The 21,137-nt window shown below is 40.6% G+C and overlaps 1 protein-coding gene across 2 annotated transcripts; it reads left to right on the top strand.

The window, feature by feature from the left end:
* The first annotated feature begins 1,599 nt into the window (after nt 1-1,599).
* On the top strand, nt 1,600-19,934 carry ampd3b (adenosine monophosphate deaminase 3b). 2 transcript variants are annotated; one of them, XM_031863579.1, is made up of 16 exons: nt 1,600-1,818; nt 7,344-7,407; nt 11,547-11,769; nt 11,904-12,072; nt 12,311-12,476; nt 13,353-13,572; nt 13,715-13,844; nt 14,100-14,294; nt 14,685-14,816; nt 15,674-15,837; nt 16,280-16,406; nt 16,722-16,885; nt 17,104-17,224; nt 17,367-17,540; nt 18,118-18,228; nt 19,124-19,934. In XM_031863579.1, the coding sequence occupies exons 2-16, from the start codon at nt 7,350-7,352 to the stop codon at nt 19,295-19,297; spliced, it is 2,328 nt and encodes a 775-aa protein (XP_031719439.1). In that variant the 5' UTR covers nt 1,600-1,818; nt 7,344-7,349; the 3' UTR covers nt 19,298-19,934. The 2 variants fall into 2 exon arrangements, with proteins under 2 accessions (XP_031719439.1, XP_031719448.1); XM_031863588.1 differs by having other exon boundaries at nt 7,344-8,931.
* Nucleotides 19,935-21,137: the final 1,203 nt, after the last annotated feature.

Below are 21,137 nucleotides of genomic sequence, written 5' to 3'. Positions count from 1 at the left end.
AAAAGGTCCTTATTGGAACGACAAGATTATATAAGTGTAATGCTTTACATCAATGACTTTCTCATTTCTTCAAAAGAGAATTAATAATATGTTGCCAATTATTGTTTGTCCATGTAATACAATACATCTCAACTCTTTCTTAGTTCTTTCTGCCAAGTGGGAGATATTTCAACTCTTAGGAATCCCAGATATCCACCACTCATAATTAGAAGTCGGCTAATAAATCTGCCATTACGACGTATAATCAGTAGATATAAAGATACGTAACAAGACGTTACATAGCAGGAAACAAAGACTGGGTTTGAAGTATTTTAGAAACTGACGCCAATAAATTATTTGTCCACCAGAGAGCGCTGACAGGTTTGTTGTAGTTAACTGCAAAATCTTCTGCTAAGTATCTAAAAAACCAAAGATAACCATGACGAAATTATTTGTTAATGATTTATGTGCCGCTAGTAATTTATTCTTCTTTTAACTCTCAAACATCAATATCAATATTTGCCTTAAAGATCAGGTGGGCTCTTCTCATAATTATAGTTTTTTCTCCTCCAGTTGTCTGCTTATCATGACTGATGGACTGAAGCCAGAGAAATCCCTGCTGTGATTTTAAAGTGGCTCTATTACTGTGAAAACTGTAAATATAGCCTCCGGGGGAAGAGAAACGAAGTCTTACACTAATAACAGTTTCATTTAAAGGTCATATTTGTATGCATTTATTGGACAGCAACAAGAAACACTGTGATGTAAAATACTATAGTTTAACAGAAGTTAAGGCAGTAGTACAGAGAATATGAATTGTGATGCAGCAGTCCAGGGGCAATGAGAGGGACTTCACTAACAGAAGATTGTCCTCTACCGTCCAGAGGACGGTGTCGTAAGCTTTACTCCACCACTCTGAATCCATCAGCCCTAGTTTACACAAGATACCGTATTCTGTATTTTCCACAAACGAATGTGTACCACTGACACTCAGTGTTACACTTAAAGCTATTATAAACACCTTTTTATTCTCTTTTAATAGTGATCCCTTTCCCCTCCTGCATGTCTCTAAATGAGAAGCACTATTACAATTAAAAAGATGAGAATTAAAAAGGTAATTGAGACGGAGGTGAGGTCTACCTTCTCAACACTACTGCATAGTTCTGATAAGGTACGATAACTAGACAATAAAGAAGACGTGGCAAAGGTAATAATCACAAGTTGTTCGTCATCAGAAAAGCAACACGGCATCATTGGGTGTTTTGGATCTTTCAACATCAGACCAGTCGACCCAGTGAGGGTGAATCGAGCCCTGACCTGTGTCACAACTTTAAGGAATTTAACTTCCTGTAATTGTCAACGCGTACTTCTCTCTTTCAGCTGTTAGAGGACACCCCGATCATTAGCTCGACCTTAAATTGAGATAAAACGTATTATTTATATGTAAAAAAATAGTATCCGATACAGGTCCTTTATGCACGTTTTTATGCAATCTAAGATGTTGCCTTCACAATGAACTGCACCTTGGCCTACAGCCTAAATAAACGGACATGAGTGGGATCTATAAATAGTTTCCTGTTTCCAACTACAAGCTTCCTCCAGCACTTCCTCTACTGCACTGACAAACAACTGATACAGATCACTTCCTCATTCCGAGTGGTGGAACTTTTAAAGCGTTTAAAACTGTGCACCCGTTACACTTGTCCAGACCGGCAGCGAGAGAGTCGTCTGGTTGTGTGTCTGCATGCTAGAGGAGGCTGCTCTGAAAAGACTTGTCTTCTGTCCCGTGAAGCCTAATAAGGGTCTCTAGAGCAGGCATTGTGCACGACCCTTCAAACAGTAAGTACACCGCTGTCACATCTGTTATTATTAACTACGATTCTTTGCACCGGAGTTTTTAACTTCTCTTCTTTAGGCCTTGTATCAATAGTCACATCTTATCCTTTCCAGCACTCTTGCATTCTTTCCAGCACTTGCGCTTCTTTGTACGGTGGTATCTGGTGACTGAAATACCGTGGCTGTACTTTTGCCCCGGAGGATAATATTCAAAAGTAAATATGCACATTTCTGAAGTGGTAGATGATTTTCAGTTCTATATTAATAATTTTTTTCAGATCAGCAAGCATCTAGAATGTTTAAGAATAGAGGAAATAGAATAAGTTGTTTAATTTCAGGAAGAGTGACAGGAAAGCTTTTTATTTGATGTTTCTCAGCCTCAGCTCTTTCTCTGTGGAGTTTGTACAAAACACTCTGCTCATGTGTGTCTGCAGGTGTAATATTAAACTCTTGTTCCCACACAGTGCAAAGACGAGCCAGGTCAGGTAGATTTGAGATTATACATTTCCCGCAGGTATGAATGTGATCGTCTATCAGCTGTGATGAGCAGCCATCTTACACGCAGCAACACAGCAGTTAGAGAAACAGTTAAGTTATTGTGAAACAAGTACTTCAGATTTACAGTAGCTGTCCTCGCATGAGCATTAAAGCCAAATGCGTATACTCATATATTCACTGAACGGGATAGTTTGGGTGTTTTATAACACCGTCGGTGTATTACCTAATGTAAATGATGGTCGGCACGCCCCCGGCTTGGACAAAAAGACCATACATTATATTTAGAATATTTTACCGCCATGGAACTGAACAGAGAGTCCTTTTGTCAAAGGAGTCCTGTGGCTTTGAAGAGAGCGAAGATAATTTTCACTTTCCATGCCGAAAACAGCTTTCTGATGTCAAGAAAAGGTGTGAAGATATTCTAAATATAGCGTACGCTTAAACAGATATTCATTTTGTTGAAGTCGGTCTTTCTTTTAGGAGGGTAAAATACATTTTTGCTGCTACAACCTCACTTTAAAAACACCCGAACCATCCCTTTAATGAAACAATCATATGCGCGAAATTAACATTGACGTATATATATATATATATATATATATATATATAATTGCTTCCCGTTCACTGCCAGTCAATGCAAGTGAACGGGGAAGTTCCCCAAAGAACTTTAATTGGCAAAGTCACAGCCTCAATTAAAAGCAAAGACGTGTGTGGTTGACTCCACTTGGCACTAGAGATAGCGATAAAAAACACCCAGTAGATAAAAACACACCCAATAGAGTGCAGATCACCGCAAGGTATGTCTGCAACATCCATTGCTGTAATGTGACATTGAATGAATACAATATATGAATACAGTGTGTCTTTGGCAAAAGCAGCTGAACAAATGAAAGGTAAAGTGACTCCAGTATGTTTTAGTGCCATTTTAAGAGTTTTAAGCATATTTTAATGAATATTTGGATAATATTATGAATCGCATTCATTTCGTCCAGCATAATAGTGACATGAAATGTTCATGTTGTCCCATGCCTCCTTGCCCTGTAAAGCCGGATAAGACGTGATATAAAAAATGAAAATGTCACATCAACGTTCCTCCTTGCATGTCTGAACAGTTTAATACAGACATTTAGCCACTAGCATCTATACTAGAGAGTTGGAACTCTCCTCAACTGCAACATTGGGAAAATATCCTTAGATTGTTTGTACAATCACTCAGTTAGCCCTAACATAGTGACACTGAAGCACTGAGAGAGAAAGACTGATCATTTGAGTGTAATGCGCTTGTGTTTGTTTAAGCCCATTCAGCAATACAAACAGCCGACGATGACTAAATCGGGAGAATAATCTCAGTCTACCTGAAAAGGTGCGGAGCACAGTCAGACCGCAGACTGAAACTCTTTCAATTCAGTTCTGTTGACAAACCGATTACAGTTATTCAGCTAACATGTTGTTTCAACAATCAGTTGATTTGTGAATCAACCAGTCGACTAATTTCTGTTGTCTCATTGGCTAAAATGTACAAGTCCATGAGCACTTATCATTTATCCTGCACCACGAGCAACTGTAGAGTTGAGGTCATGTTGAGTCCTTTTATGGTGTGGCAATGTCAATGTCAGCATGCCAACATGCTGACATTGACAATGCTAACATGCCAAGTTAAGCAGGTATAATGTTAAATAAATTCACCATCTTAGTTTAGCATGATAGCTTTAGCACTAAACACGGATGAAGATGATGGGGGGGGTCATCACATCGGGTCATAAATCAGATTATTGGATACATTCAAAATGGTGATATAAAGGCATGCTAATAGTTGTTGAGGCATTTATACTCAAAACCACAAATGCAAACCTCAGGGTGCTACTACAGGAAAAGTCTGGAGATCACCAAAGATATTATGAGTCATCCTCTGGGCACTGTGAATGTCTGAACCAAATTTCAAGGTAATCTAGGGATTAGTGCTTTGCATGCAGGGTGTGATGTGGTTACATAAATGCTCGAACTCCTCAAGACTTAAGTTCCTGTGTCTTGCTCGCCAACCACCTGCAACCTGCTGATTAAAGTGAAGGAGGTTAGCACTGAAGTTAGCAACAACTCCGGCTCAGGCTCACTGAAGGTGGGCTGACCTTTATGGTGAACCAGCTTTTCTACTTTCCGCAAGGCAAATCATTTCATAGTTATTGACAGCATGGCTAAGATGTGTAAATTCAACAGAGGATAATAAAATGTAAACTGAGCAACATTTAAGCCTTATTCAAATTCAAGAGGTTCTAGAGGTGAGGTTTTTAGTTTAATTCAAATTAAACTAAAAAACACATTATCAATGGCAAATTCAATACATTTCTAACTAAAAGCTAAAGTGTAGATTACCTGGGAAATAAAATGTATTTTCTATGGTAATGATCATGTTTAAACAGTAGCCTCCTTTTGTGACCACACTTTCAACACTTTCTAAAAATGCACAGTCATCCATCCTTAGTGCGTCACAATTAAACACACAAAAACCAGGAAGCATCTGAAAACAGCCATGTCCCTTATCTCAGTGAGAACATCTACTGAGCTGAACAGTTCAACTCACATCAATACAAATATACAGTACAGTTGTTAACAGACACAAATACACTCAGCTATGATTTTAAGTTTCCATATAAATGTTTGGTTATATTTGTCATACTTTATACTGTGCATGTTCAAAATGCCACCCAGCAGCAAACACTGTGCATTGCATTATCCAGGACCGAACCTTTTTAGTCCCCCAGAAACGCATCACGCCTCAACATGCCTTTCAAAGTTCAGTTGTACACTTGAGAAGGATGCACGAGTCTGCCTCACTGGGCGGAGAAGTCTTCACAGAAACTGGTCAATGCTTTGTTGCCCTTCCCTTCATGTTTACCTTCAGAAATGACTAATATCTACTCTTAAACATGCAGATCTATTCTCCACATAAAGGGGGTAGCAGCTCATTCTAGTCATTTACATACATGTATGGACAATTTGACACAAAGCTGGTGTAAGTACAGTGTTACTGCAGAGCCTTCACAGATGCAATGGTGTGACTCCAGTGTTAATGCTGCAATGTTTGGCTTTAGGCCCTCTGCCTGAACAAAAAGAAAAACAGGAAATTCCAAAACCAACAGAGCATCTCAAGTAAACTGTTCTCAACCGACTGCCGACCACGGTTTCTCTCAAAGTTGTACACTCGATCAGACAACCAACACCTGTCACTGTGAATTCATAAAAGAGTCGTAAACCAAACTGTTTATCACTCACTTTCTGAATAACAGCCACAAAAACCAACACAATCATGCCTTTATAGAATAAAGAAGCAGCTGCTCCCTGCTATGTACCGATCGCCTTATCAGCTCTTCTTCTGTTATTCCAGTTTTTCAACATTTCGAAGTTAAAGTAATGGAGGGGGTTGTAAGTAACTCCCTCAAACTAAATCTTTGAAAGGTTCTTTAAAAGTCTGAAAAGGAGACATTCAAACTTTCGCGTGTATGTCAGTCCTCAGGGTCTTATTAGAAATGGGCTATAAAGGCTTTGAGTCTATATGAGTAAATACTGCAGGTGGTTCAAACATTCAAGTTTTTTTTTTTAAAGTCTAAGTTTATCAAGTCAGACACCAAAAGTAAGTGATATTAAAGTCATCATTTCTAAATTAACTTCATAAATTGTTATTGTTTTAGTCTTTTGTGTAGAGGACTGAAAATATTCACAATTTATATAATTGACAAGAGGTGCATTGATAGCAGTTTTGGTCCTTTATGTCCACCTTGTGTCCTAAAATAAAATAGTTTAAATCTTTTTATTTTCTTACCGATTTGGCCAAGACTTAAATTCCCATTTCAAGTGAAATAAAAGCTGTTATTGTCATTGCATAGGAATAATTCAATCAATTCAAAGCTCCATTATGAATCGAAATGTGCAAACTAAAGGATTAATAATAATTTGGATAAATTAAATGAAAAGACGATATTTCTGTGTGAGTAATCGATGCAGTGAAAATGAACTCCTGCTCCTGGTGTGGACTGAGAAGGCTGTCGTGTGGAGACCAGAATTGCACTTTAATCTCCGTTAACTCCACTGACCCCCCCCAGCAGCTCTATCATTGCAAACACATGTTGCATGGGCAAGTGCTGTGTAAAGACTCAGAATCGTGGCAGTTAAGTTGGTATTTTGGCAACACCAAACACTTCTCACTCGCACTTTTCCACCTGCACGGAATCAATGTGTTATTCTTACAACACTTGGCTGCGTTCTGCTCCGGTTTTATAGTTTCATTTTTTCTCAATGTGAATCTTCTCACAACATCAGCACCGGCCAAACTTGACCTCAATATGGAGCGGAGTACTGTTACTGTGACACCTCTTTGAGGCTGATCTAAAGTCTGTTCCTGCACCATCAGAGAGACAATGTCTCGTTCCATTGATGGTTTATTCTGAGAGGCCAGAACATGCTACTCCACTTTTCTGTAAATATTCAAAGTTCAGTGTTTATCTACTACTGCACAAGGCAATATAATGATGTGATGATGACGAAACTGTGATATTAATGAAAATATATAATACAAAACTGAAAACCTCATACATTTGTAGCCAAAATCTAACAAGTAATGTTTATTAGCATTCAACAACTACAGCGAACATCAGTCTTGTCCATTTGCAGACCATCAAAACCTCAATGGAGCAGCAGTAGTGGCTAATGCTAACAAATATAAGTATCTTACCAATGAGGTTCTAATATCATGTTTTATCTTTAAAGCTAAAGAGATGAAAGGACTCCTCTCTGGCAAAATACATTGACAAACAAAAGCTAACAAAATGGAAGTTTACCCTGAAGAGGTGCAGGACTTTTGACCCCCCATACACACTCTTGAAATGCCAAGTCAACATATTGTACCAACTATTTACTACTTTAATTTGGTTCTGAAGACTCTGAAAACTCCCCCAGCTCACTCAGAAGTCACATCTGACACCACTAAACTCTGAATTAGTCCACTGCTAATTAAAGCTTTGTTTCTCTCAATACAGATCAAGATGAAGAGAAGGGATACGCCCCTTCACAAGCAGCAGTCTTCACCATGCTTAGGGAAAGGTGAGAACATACTCCTGCAGGGTTTTACCTTCCATTATACGCCTCGGGCTACAATTGTCCCTTGAGAGTTGCTGCCAACTTCATCGCTTTTAAGAGAGCTACAAAAATTGTGAAATAGTGAAATTGTATAGTTTTATGTCAAAAACTTTAGACCCTCAACCCCGACGGAACCCAGAGACACTCCTGTCCAGTCCAGTGTAGTATGAACATCGTCTACACATTCATAATAATAAAGTACCAATAGTCTCACGTATACCACCGTTCACCATGCATCTGTTGACAGTGTTGCTAAATCAGAGTGTCCCTCCATCGTTGGTGCTGGACAAGGACTAAACAGAACCACCCCACTTAACATTATTGTATTATCACAGTACTAAATACTGAGCAGGAAACAGTTTCCGTTTCAGCAACATGAAGAGCTACAATGACCGTGTAGAGTTTTCATCAAATAATAACACAGAACTGTAAGAAAAAGCCCGGACCAATGGCTTTGTGAACGCATCATTTTGGGACATCGGGTAAAAGTTTTACGACCCCCATTTCTCAGTGAGAAGACGGACACTCCTCCTTTAGACATGTTTTGCTTTCACTTTGTTTCAGTCAGATCTTGGATTGAGTTATTTTGGATACAAGGATACACAGTTATGAGTACTGACTTTACCTTTCATCCCTCTGCACTGTATTCAGAGTGATAATCTCTTTACAGTGTGAACCATCCACATGAGATCACAGTAAAGCATTTACTGTACATGGCATTAACTGTTTCTCTTAAACCGTTACCACATTAAAGAAGTAATATTTCTTGTTAAATACATTTGTTTACATGACTTTCTGCAGTTTAAAACATTGACTGTAGCAGCGTGAACCCTTACATGCTAGCTCCACCATGGACAATAGCTGGGACTGTTTGCTTTTGGTCTTTAAATTACCTCAATAAAAACTATTTACATTCCATATTTAATCTCCATGGTCCTTAAATTCACAGTCAGTGGATGAAGCTATACTTAACTGTCATTTGGGGAAAATTAAGATTTTTCAAATGTATTTCCCCGTGACTTTTATATCACCTTTAAGCGGTCGTATATCCCACCCCCTCCTCGTCGCCCCAGCGTCTCACAGATAGCCGCTCACACGTTAGCAGCCAGTTGAGACGTACCAGCTTTGATTAGCAGCCCCTGTTGCCATGACGCTTTCAGCACCCTAAAATAGGAGGTAGAGAGCGACACTCAAGACAACAACAACTAGCAGCTGCATAATACACACTGTGTCACCCGGACCACATAAACAGAGGAGCAAGGCTTGACCGAGGCAGTAGGAGGGAAAAGCCAGGAGAGGAAGCGTCGTAGAGCCGAGAGAGCTGCGGGCACCAGACCTGAGGAGTCATTTAGAAGTGGTCTCTGAGACAAAGACAGCTCAGAGCTTTATAGTCTTAGAAGAGACCGGAGCCGACGCATGACAGCTGAAATACTTGACTCACCAGGCAGAGACCGAGAGAACCAAACATGGCCAACATCACAAAGGAAGGTAAGAGACACATAGAGCTCCTTCAGTCACTCAACGTCTGTGGTTTGAGTTTTCACTTTATGTAGGCAAGTACTCCAGACTATTTATAATTACTGAAGCAATTTAATAAGCATTTTTTAAATGATATTTTTCTATTTTTCCAAAACACAAATGCATATCTTTGGAAATGTTGTTACGTATGTTAACAGACCCTCCCGACCGACTGCTGTTAGTGGGTCAGGTTTCTATAATGAAGGAAGTAGGTCAAGGTCATCCGAGAGGCGGCTCAGCTGTTCCGGCAGAGAGAACGTACACAAGTCGAGAGGCTCGTCAGAAATGCCGGCTTCCCAAATATGCAAGTTGAAAAATTGTGCCAATGTCATGTGTGACGGCGCCAAGATGAGTATTCAGACAGATAGAGTTGCATGTAGAGATGTTTGCTACGTGATATAACGGCGCTGCATTTCCTGTCTTGCACTTGTTGATTCACATACCAACAGGACGATTGATGATGGAACAGTGACCTACACTGGCTGCAACTTCAATATTAATAGTAACAGTTTGTTTACAATGTAACATTATTAGATCTGCGAACAGAAAAGCGTTAATACCGATTGTCCTGATCGCATATTTTCGGATAACGATCGTCAGTAAAACTTTATTTCACACTGTGATGGTTAACGTTAAACGGTGTGATGGTCCACTAATCACTACTGAAGGGTGTTGAATAGCAACAATAGATCTCACACCAGTGGGATTCAGTTGGCTGCCAAAGCTTTATTTAAAAACACAACTCTGCTGTGCGACTCAAAATATGAATTCACAGGGTCTCAAGTTTCAAAATAAGAGCCTGGCTCCTCGTGCTGTGGGTATGGAAGAGAATCAGGTCAATACAAATAAACACGACTGTTTTCCCAACCAAAGGGTCAAGAGGACAACAATGATGGCATGCTAATAACTGCCCTTCTAACAACAAAGAGGCAGACATTCCTTTTCCATTTACAGTGAAAAGCTGAATTATCAGGATACTTTTTTATTGTTTTAAATTTTCTACAAATACGCTAACAAGGACGATACGTTTGACTGACTTAAAATGGCGAAATGCAAAAAAAGATGAAAAGCACGAGGAACAGTTGTCAACCACACTTGCAGTGATTCACAGAGGTGTGAATCCTCAACGATTCAAACACATAACCATTCTCGATGCATCTTCATGTATTGCATCCACAATCTTCTATATTACTGCACATGGCTACTTATTTAACCATTAACACAAGCAGTCAGATGAACTCCCCTTTTGTTTAGAAAGTGCTTTTAAAAATCAGACGACGACAGTCTTTAACACAAAAGCTGATTCTTTTCAGCATCTGTGTGAGCCACCTCTGCACATAAACATACATCTCTGTATGCTTTTACACTGCAGGTATTAGCCTATAGCCGCTAGCTGACTTGTCCTGTCTCACAGCTCTTCTACTCTCACTTGGTTTAATCACTGCATCTCCTGACGTGTTCAACAACACCACGCTAGAATTTCAGCCTGCATGCACAGTTGTTTTTTTTAGATTATGATCTGTCACTGCCTCGTTCACATCCTCATCTTCCACCGCTAGTCATTAAAGCAGATCAGACCTAAACTGCACGATAATGTCACGCTATTGGATTCAAAGAAATAAACACAACGATGCATCAGCAGACAAATAACACAGGCTGTTTTCAGTTTGTTGTTTTGTTTTCAGTTTGTGTTGCATATCCTTCCCAGTGCTGCGTAATCACAGAGAGGCTGACCCGTAGTCCCGGTCTAGCCAGGACCCTGATTAACTGTGTTTACTGTAACTTGTCCGACGCGTTGGCAGGGCATGCAGCCACTCAAGACATGTTTACTGGTGAGAGTTACGATGAGGCATTGCAAAACATGCCAAGTGAATCTCCTCACCCCTGCCACCCCCTCACCTCCAACTCATATTCGGAGGTCTCATGTTTATCTTGCTGGTATTTGTTTTCACTGCCACCGCTAACATGATGTTAGTTCTCCCTCACAAACTGTAACTACTTCAGTGCAGTGAACAGAGAGTAGGGGACTGACATGCGCTTTAAAAACTTGGCTATTAGGTCGCCCCGTAAGCATGTCATTTCTGTAATTTTATCTTTTTCCAACACCAGTGAAACAGAGTTTGTGGTTTTTCTTCTTGCCCACCAAACATGAAGCGCTTTTCCAGTCTTTTCCAACCACTCAAAGCGCTTTCACACTACTTGTCATCATTCACCCATTCACACACTGATGGCAGGGGCTAAGTGCCACCTTATGTGCCATCCACATTCATACAACCGCAGGCACAGCTACGGCAGCAATTTTGGGGTTAAGTGTCTTGCTCAAGGACACCGACATGCGACTAGCCGGGGATTGAACCGCCGATCTTCTGATTGAAGGAGCTCTCCACGTAGCCACAGTCACCCACACGATGTCATTTGGCATAAGCCTGCGTCCACTGTAGGCCTACACAAGCAACAGCTCTCTGCCCAGAACCACTCCATCATTTACATCTTTATTAATTGTAATAAACACTTTTGTCGGATATGCCATTTTAAGCAAAACAAAAAACATTCACTGAAACTCAAATCTTTCTTGACTCCCTCAGAAATGCCGCAGCTCTTCAAAAGACTGTCGATGAACGAGGCGGATGAGAAGGTACGCCTGCTGGCGGAGAAGGTGTACGCCTCGGCCCTGAAAGAGGAGGACACCAATGACGCTCTGTCGCTGTTCAGCGTGCCGGAGGACTGTCCCATCGGCCTGCAGGAGGACAGGGAGAGGGCGCTGCAGAAGGAGCTGGCAGCGCAGCAGTCTCAGGAGTCTACTAAGAAGTAGGAAATGTGTTTGATCAAATCTGCCTCTCTTCATGTGCAGCAGCCCTTTTGCATCTCAAATCTCCATGTGTGTGTGAGGTGAAAAGATGTGAGCGAGTAATGCCCGTCCTCTCTCTCGCGTGCGTCACTAGGAAGAAGAGTTTCAAGTTGAAGCGCTCGCAGACGGTGTCGTCGCAGATACCCGGCGATGGTAACTGGGCCCGCTCCCCAACGCTGGACTCAACCACACCAGAAGCTTTGCCCAGAGAGGACTCTCCAGACTTCCAGAGAGTGACCATCAGTGGAGATTACTGTGCAGGGGTAAGCAGGGTCAACACATAACATGAACTTGAAACTGTGGCTTCATGCTCATCACATCTCCCTGCACTAAACAAATGAGCATCTTCATTAAAAGAATTGGCTGTGCGCAAAGATCGACACAAGACTTAGAAGAGAAACTCGGTGAGGTTGCAGTGGTCTTTTCAAAGTTTGGCCAAAGTGTGGCCATGTTTTTACCCATTTCTTGGTGAAGCAATAACTTTTTTCATGACGTTTCCAGATCACAGTTGAGTATTATGAGCAGGCAGCCAAAAGTCTGCTTGGGGCTCTGTTCATCAGAGAGAAGTACTCCAGACTGGCCTACCACACCTTCCCCAGGACCACCGCCCGGTTCCTCCGCAGCGCCGAAAATGAGAAGTGGCGGGAGGAGGATGAGATCATGCCAGGTAGGGCCATCAGAGAACCTCCTCTTTTACTCATTGGATAAACGTTTTAACGTTTAATACTCCTGTCTTAACTCTTGTACACTCAATGGAGTTGCGATGTGGGAGGAGCTATTTTGAGAGCTCTTGGATCCATTCATGAAAAAAAAACAGCTGAACAACCAAACAGCGACCCTCCAACTCTATGTACCTTCATGCTAGACCTGTGCAAATAAAGCCGTTTGTCCAGCTCAACCAACCAACACAACACTGTAGACAAGTGTAAAACCCTGTGATGAAACAGGTGACATATCTTGTTGTTGCTGTCAGTGAGCCTCGACTGCAGCACTCTCACATCCAAGGTTAACAAAACAACTCAGACTGAGAGCAGAAAGAAGCAGCGATAAGTCAAGAGACAGATATAACACCGGCTATTTCCCACAGTCGATTCAATGCAATGGGTGTCCTTGAGAGAACAGCAAGTTGGAACAACGAGAGCAACATTAATTTGATGTCAGCGGTTCTGTGCGGTTTACGTTTAGTTGTGTTTTGCATGGTAATGATGAACAAAATGTCTATTTTTTCGACTTCTCTGTGTTAGTGTGAAGAGAGTGTGAGCCAAAGTCAGTCGAACCATTCATGACTACAGATAGGAATAGCTATCCTACACTGATACATATATGGATATGACCAAGGTGTACTGTAACCGGTCCATCAACTGTACTGTACTACACCAGACTTGGATTAGGGCAAAGAGAACGTGGGAGCTAAATATAGAAGGTTCATAATCTCAAAGGGTTCAGATAAACAGTTTACAAAAACATTATTTTTAGAGTTCAGATTCGTAAACTAAGTGCTACTCTTTGGCCCTTTTTGTTTATTTCCTCCCATCGTCTGCAGACATCTGGCCTTTCCCTCATGAAGGGGAGGACCCGTACTCCATGGAGGGTATTCCTGAGGACCTGAACTACGAGCTGCAGATGAAGGACGGCATAGTTAATGTTTACGACAACGCCGAGGCCCTGGAACAACAGCGGCCCCACAACCTCCCGTACCCCGACCTCGAGACCTTTGCCATAGACCTGAGCCACGTCCTCGCAATGATAGCCGACGGCCCGACGTGAGTGCACAAACGTTTTTAAATATTCTATTAAATGGAGATTTTAACTCATATTTCACAAAAAAGCCTTCCTGAACTGTGGAGCAGTATGCCTGAGGACAAGATTAGTGACATATCTTACATTTGCCTCCATGCCTCACAGAAAAACCTACTGTCACAGACGGTTGAACTTCTTGGCCTCTAAATTCTACCTCCATGAAATGATGAATGAAATGGCCGAGCTAAAAGAGCTGAAATGTGTTCCACACAGAGACTTCTACAACGTCAGAAAGGTCGGTTGGTATTTTTTACATCTAGCTCCGCATGCAAATAATCACGATATAGAACCTCTATATTAAAAAAAGATGTAATAAGATTCATGTGGCCGACATTGCTTCAATCTGAGCTTTTACTCTGAAGGGCCGTCTCGCTACAGCAGAAGTTATTTCTAACTAAAATGCCCTGAGTCTAAATAAACCGAAGTTTATGGATCCGCTGTAACCTGTCAGATGAAGTCATGCACATTGTCTGCTTCATGTCCAACACAGGTGGACACGCATATACATGCTGCTGCCTGCATGAACCAGAAGCATCTGCTGAAATTCATAAAGACCACATACCAGACAGAGGCCGATCGCGTGGTCTTGGAGATGGCCGGTCAGAAGTTCACGCTGAAGGAAGTCTTCCACAAACTCAACAAGGACCCCTACGACCTCACCGTGGACTCTCTGGACGTGCACGCTGTAAGAACAAATTCATAACCGTCAAACTCAATCAATTCCAGCTACATTTCTGCCATACAGTCAAACATCCGGCTCGCTTTGGATGATTTATCTAAAAAGAAAAAACGTCCTTGAGGCAAATAAATCAGGTAATCACGTAATAACTCCATGTGCATGCCGAGGTTTCATTTGTCGTGTTCAAATAGCGACAGAAGTTTTCACTAACATGTGCTTACTGACACAAGGATGCAATTATGGGTGTTCATGCGTTTCACGTGGTGTTATGCAATCATTTTTATGTTCCATGCGAGGTCCTCTTAATGTGTAATCTGACAATAATCAACACAGTCACTTTGTTGGATGGAGAACGTGATCACAAGATTCCCCCTCTCTCACGAATCACTCTCTTAGGGAAGACAAACATTTCATCGCTTTGACAAGTTCAACTCCAAATACAACCCAGTGGGAGCCAGCGAGCTGCGAGAGATATACTTGAAGACAGACAACTACATCAAAGGAGAATACTTTGCACGTCTCATCAAGGTGTAGTATGACTTTAAGTACTAATATCACTTCGAGGTCCTAAAAACTGTGTTTTCATGCATTTAAATTAGATTTCTGCTCAGGTTGAAGTTAGATGAAGCTAAACTGGAATTATGAAAAGTCAACAAACTCCATGATAACGAGGGTCAGCAAGATATCGAAGAAGTAGTCTATAAAAGAGTAACTGAAGACATTTCTACATGAGTGGGAAAAGCTCACGAGTAAATAATGAAATTAATAATGGCTGAGTTCCATTTAGCTGGTTCAGTTTCAGGGTCTTGTGCATGCCGGCTCACTGACAAAGGCCTAATAAACACAATACTTACTTTAAAAACAGTATTAAAAAAAATAAACAATAAAACTGCTTGAAGTTCAACCTAATTCAATTGCTGTTTAACTATTTAACTAATTCCTCAAGGTATTAGAATAATCAAAAGTGCATGGGTGCATTATAAAACTGATAATAATAATAATAATAATAATAATAGACCATCTTTCACAGCAACGGTGTTTAGGCCTTTGCCTTTATTTGCCTTTTATTTAAAGTATAAATTATTTTCTCTTCCTTAAAGTATATATGTATCCTTGAGTAAATGTGGTTTATATTCAGTGTATTTTGTGTGTAATTGTATTCCAAAGACTTGAACCATCGGTGATAATTGCTTTGGTTGTAAAGGCCTTGCACCCACTGCTGGAGGACAACTGATACTAGAGTACATGAAGTATCTTAAAGTACCCTTGTTCTATGGGTATTTAGAAATCAACTTGTTATCTGTTGGGTAAAGAATTAACAAACAGTCGCTTCTGCTTCATTGAGAAACATCACCAGCGTCCTGTGGTTTGGCGTCTTGTTTCAGGAAGTGGCCAAAGAGCTGGAGGACAGCAAGTACCAGCACGCCGAGCCCCGTCTCTCCATTTACGGCCGCTCTGCCAGCGAGTGGGAGAGCCTCGCAACCTGGTTCATCCAGCATAAGGTCCACTCACCCAACATGAGGTGGATGATCCAAGTTCCCAGGATCTAGTGAGTGCTGACAGTAAAATAATAATACATGCTTCTTTTAACGCAAAGTGGTCTGCGTCCATTTAAATGTGACAATAAGCCATATGAAAGGTTCCTCATCTTCACAATTCCTCCTTTAAATAATGACTGATGAAATTCAGGTAGTTTATTTAGGATGACCATTAGGGACGCACCAACATGACTTTTTTCAGTTCCAGTATTTATACCTGGGCTATATCGGCCGATACGGAGTACCAATCCGATACCATTAAAACGATGCATCCCTCACTGTGTGGAAGAGATTTGAATCATTCCTTTATGTGTGTGGCAACATCAGGCTGAAGAAATCCTGAGAAGATAATTCTTAATGTCAGAGTTTAATTGTTCTGAATAAGCAAACAAATGCTAAAAATCTGTTTTTTCAAAGGGAAGAGGAGTTCATTTGATTCCTTTTGTCTTGCAGTGACATTTTCAAGTCAAAGAAATTAGTACCAAACTATGCCAAGATGCTGCAGAACATTTTCCTCCCCCTCTTTGAGGCAACAGTGAATCCCCAGAAGCACAAAGCAACTCATGTGTTCTTGAAATACGTAAGTACGCCAGTGATCGGTGGAATCTGTGACAAGAAACCTTTTAAAGTGAATTACTGTAGCAGCCAATATCTGTTTGTTTTGCCCAGAGTATTCTCTGATTTTTAGTGACACTTCTTTGGAAACAGACTGAACAAACTTTACCAGCAACTCATTAGAGATTGCCATTGTTTTCTTTGGCTGGTGAGTGAAGCAAATCTACAAGCCGCTTGCATACTTTACCAGCGTTTGAGCGGTGCTGATGAACAAACATGCATGATTGTGTAGTTTTTCTTTCACAAATGTGCCGCTGACATCGTCGTCGTTGTCCTCTAGGTGACAGGATTTGACAGCGTAGATGACGAGTCCAAACACAGTGACCACATGTTCTCTTACAAAAGCCCAAAGCCTGAGGCGTGGACCACCGACGACAACCCTCCCTACACCTACTACCTGTTCTACATGTACGCCAACATCATGGTGCTCAACAACCTGCGCAAGTACGTCCTGCATGACTGTGCAAAGATTCCTGAGTCGTTTTATGACATCGAAGGCCAATGCAATTAACACCTCGTGTTACTTGCCATGTTCACACTGATTCCTTAGTAAAAATTCATAGTTTCCAGTCTGATCTGAAGGTATTTTGCATCCGTAATAAAGCCAGGATGTAAACACCAGAAATATGATGGTTTTTGGCTCATTATTTGTCCCTCCTCAGGGAGCGAGGACTGAACACCTTCCAGTTTCGTCCCCACTGTGGCGAGGCCGGCTCCATCACCCACCTGGTCTCTGCCTTCCTCACGTCTGACAACATCTCCCACGGACTCAACCTCAAGAAGGTGCAGTCCTGAATCCATGCTACGGTTTGATACTCAAAGTCAAACAATTTGCTGCTACAGAAACCCTAAAAATGTAGCACAAGAGTTCCTGGAGTAACTCCGGTAGTATTACTCACATTGCTTTGCCGTCTACCCCCCACAGAGTCCAGTGTTGCAGTACCTGTACTACCTGGCCCAGGTCCCGATAGCCATGTCCCCACTGAGCAACAACAGCCTGTTCTTGCAGTACTCCAAGAACCCACTACGAGAGTTCCTCCAGAAAGGCCTGTGTGTGTCGCTGTCCACTGACGATCCCATGCAGTTCCACTACACCAAGGTCTGAACCACCAGGACCAGAAGGGATCACATGACTATTTAAGTTCCTCACAGTCAGGATCACTTTACGGCGGACTGTCTTGGTGACACTATTATCAGCATCAGTATAATGTACAATACTGTGTGTGGTGCAGGAACCCCGGGACTTCACTTAATGAAACTTAAACTAATACGTAGTTTGAAGAGCTGCAACTAACTGGTATTTTTCATCAATAATTGTACCGATTCTTTCTTCGATGCATCTGTTTATCGTTTTTTTTGCCAATCAAAACTTCACAGACTGACCAAAAGTCCAAAACCCAAAGATATTTAGTTTACTATGACAAAGAGAAGCAGCAAATCCTCTCACTTGAGCAGCTGGAACCTCAGACACTGAAGAAACCGTTTCAGTATTCTTGTTAAATAAAATTAAATGAATAAACGACAAACAAAAAATCAATAATCAAAATAATTGACATCATTTTTCTGTCCAACGACGAACCATATTAGCTGTACTAGTAGGACACACATAATCAAATTACTCTCATAGGAATAAGCCAAAATGAGTATGAATAAAATGTTCCTTTTAACCCTTTCAGGAGGCCCTGATGGAGGAGTACGCCATCGCAGCCCAGCTGTGGAAGCTGAGCACCTGTGACTTATGCGAAATAGCCAGAAACAGTGTGGTGCAGAGCGGACTCTCACATCAGGTAAAGTCGATCTCGATCAGTTTCATTCCTGGCTTTTAGGACTTTACTATGTATTTCTCCATCACCCTCCTGCTTACTTCCATCACAGTCTACAGCCTGAGCTTCATCAAACTTTGCAGGCTGCCAATAAAATAGTCCAATCCTTAACAAAATAAGGTTCAAATTGGGGGATTGACCTAAGTTTTAAATCTCACGTTGCTTGAAGAATTTGAGCCTTTTGGCTGTTTAACAAAGGGATTCTTCTGAACTCTATGTCCCTCAGTGAGCGAGCAAAGACGGTTCCAATACATATGAGACTTTAAACAGCTGAGAGACATTCTACAGTTTAAAATAAACTTGTCAGTGCTCTCTGGTGCACAAACAATGATGACACTGTTTCTAAACTGCCTCAAAGATATTTCTGACATCACTACGGTTTCTTCCCTTTGTCCATATAGATATATCTTTGAGAAGCTAATATTGGCCTATTCAAATTTTACAGTTGGGCTCTCTCAAAAACGTTCCCCTAATGAGCAAATTATTGGTCAAACATTACATTATATTAGCCCCACCTGCGCTATAATGAGGAGTGCTTCCTCTTTTGTACAATCCCTGTCTCAGTTCTTCAAAGGTCCATAAAGGTCCTGCTACGTCACTGTAATAAATTTAACTGCTTTTGGAACGATCCTAAATGAAACCTTGTCCTGGAGCTCATAATGCTACTGTGTCCTAATACAGAGGAATATCATTCAGTCACGCTGTAACATAAGATAAGATAAGATAAGATACTCCTTTATTAAATCCTTTATTAAGCTTGCTCACAATTCAACCAAATATCCCATGTTGAGGTCACAAGTATGCGTTATATCTGCTCTCCATCTATATCTTTCTATTTCTTTACCTTTTCACCCTGCAGGAGAAGAAACACTTCATTGGTCCAAACTACCGACAGGACGGACCGCAGGGCAACGACATTCAGCGGACGAACGTGGCACAAATCCGCATGGCCTACCGCCACGAGACACTGTGCAACGAGCTCAGCTTTCTGGTGGACGCAGTGAAGACGGATGGCACAAACCTAACTGAGTGATTTACCCTACGCGAGCACAAACTGTGCCTGGATATATCCACAGGGATAAAAAAATATATATATCGAATGTTAGATGACACGTCCATTTTTTTTTACACATTCTTATTAAACTTTCTGACCCAGATTTGAAAAATCGGCTTCGTTTTATTTTATGTCGGTGCAGAAATGTGTCGTCTTACGTGATTGTTAGACCGTATTGAATGCTGCATCTGTGACCTTTGCCCTCAAATAATTGGGAAAGAAGTTTATTTCTTCTTTTGACGGGTGTGAAGTGCACTTGTGGATTTGGATATATGAAAGATTTAGAACAACACAGTGATTCAGAAGCTGAATATAAAATGAAAAATAGTTCTTATAACCGCAGAGTCGGCAGTGATTGGTGAATGTTTTGTTTGTCACTTGTATTTATGCACGTTAGAAAGACCTTTATCTGGACTATAGGTATTAAATGAAAGATAAGTGCAAGTGTGAGCGAGCTTTAAAACTAGTTTTGTGAGAACGTTGTGGTGAAATCAGCAGCACAAAACCCTGTTGTACTCACAACTGTAAAAAAGACTACCTTGTAATAATTTTTCTTTTCTACGATTGTCATTTCTTATAGATTTTGATATGTAAATAAAGGCTGCAAAACAGTCGACAATGTTGCCGCATAGCTTCTTTTTTCACTTGTGCATCTCCATGAGGTTACATATAGAATGAGACTGAAAGTGAGCGGATCTTCTTAAAGACTAAGAGTAGACATCTGCTGCCAACTTATAATAAGAGACATTTAGACTCCATCCACAAATTCAGAGTCATTAGTTTAAATACAAGCCCTTTATTCCTGCATCTTAAAACAACCATCATCTCTTTTTTAAATTGCATCCTAGTTGGTATTAAAACTCCTATAATAAATAAATATCACCTAAAGTATGTCGTTACTTTACGACGGTGAGTCGTTTGTCTAAAAACTGGAGTGCACTGCTCATACTAATGAATGACTCATAAAACAAATACACTTCATGGCCATTAACCACCTGTAACTAATGTATGAAGGACACTTCTACAGTGGAAGATAAATATGTCCCTCACGGCCCAGAGAGAGAAAACTCATTACTGCTCCAGCTAAGAAATATTTAAATTCAGTATTGTGTGTAGACCATTTCAGTTACAGTTAACATTTAAGACCCCTGTTTAATTCCTGTCTTAATGCATGTGAATGACATAAGCTGATAGGAAGTTGTCTAGCAATGCAATCGTGTATAGGCTATTAAATATGGATATATGTAAATAATACATTAGTATAAAGAGAGGGCTTTACAATTAAGTTATAGTTAACGTTAACTATCTATTGAATTACAATTATTTATTATAATTATAATTATGTAATAATTATAAATATTATTAATTATAAATAATATATATTATATGATATATATATATTATTATAATGATATATATATATATATATATATATATATATATATATATAATTACAAAACTGATATATTGTAGATACGGCTTATTGTTAACACTAAAAACGTGTAGCGTTAGCTTGTATCCCTTGTAGCAAACAGCTTTCACACACGTGTTGTGCAGGAACGTTAGCTAGCTCAGTAGCTAATAAGCTATCCCAACACGATGACGTCACTCTTCCACAGGTGCTAACCGGAAGTTAGCTTAGCCCTGATGCTGCTACATGGCGCTCGGTGACGTAAAAATCACCTATTTCACAATTTTAATGATCATAAACTGAAAGTCTTTGATAATCGCCACTGTGTATCTTTGTTCGACAAACGTACAAACTTACCGGAACAACGTGGACTTACCGTTGGACCGTGCGGCGTCCTCAGACTAGCCC

The sequence above is a fragment of the Anarrhichthys ocellatus genome, unplaced genomic scaffold (genome assembly GCF_004355925.1).
Source record: "Anarrhichthys ocellatus isolate YVR2014 unplaced genomic scaffold, GSC_Weel_1.0 scaffold2, whole genome shotgun sequence".
In the NCBI taxonomy this organism is placed as follows: Eukaryota; Metazoa; Chordata; class Actinopteri; order Perciformes; family Anarhichadidae; genus Anarrhichthys; species Anarrhichthys ocellatus.
This window is presented reverse-complemented; position numbering and strand designations above follow the sequence as displayed.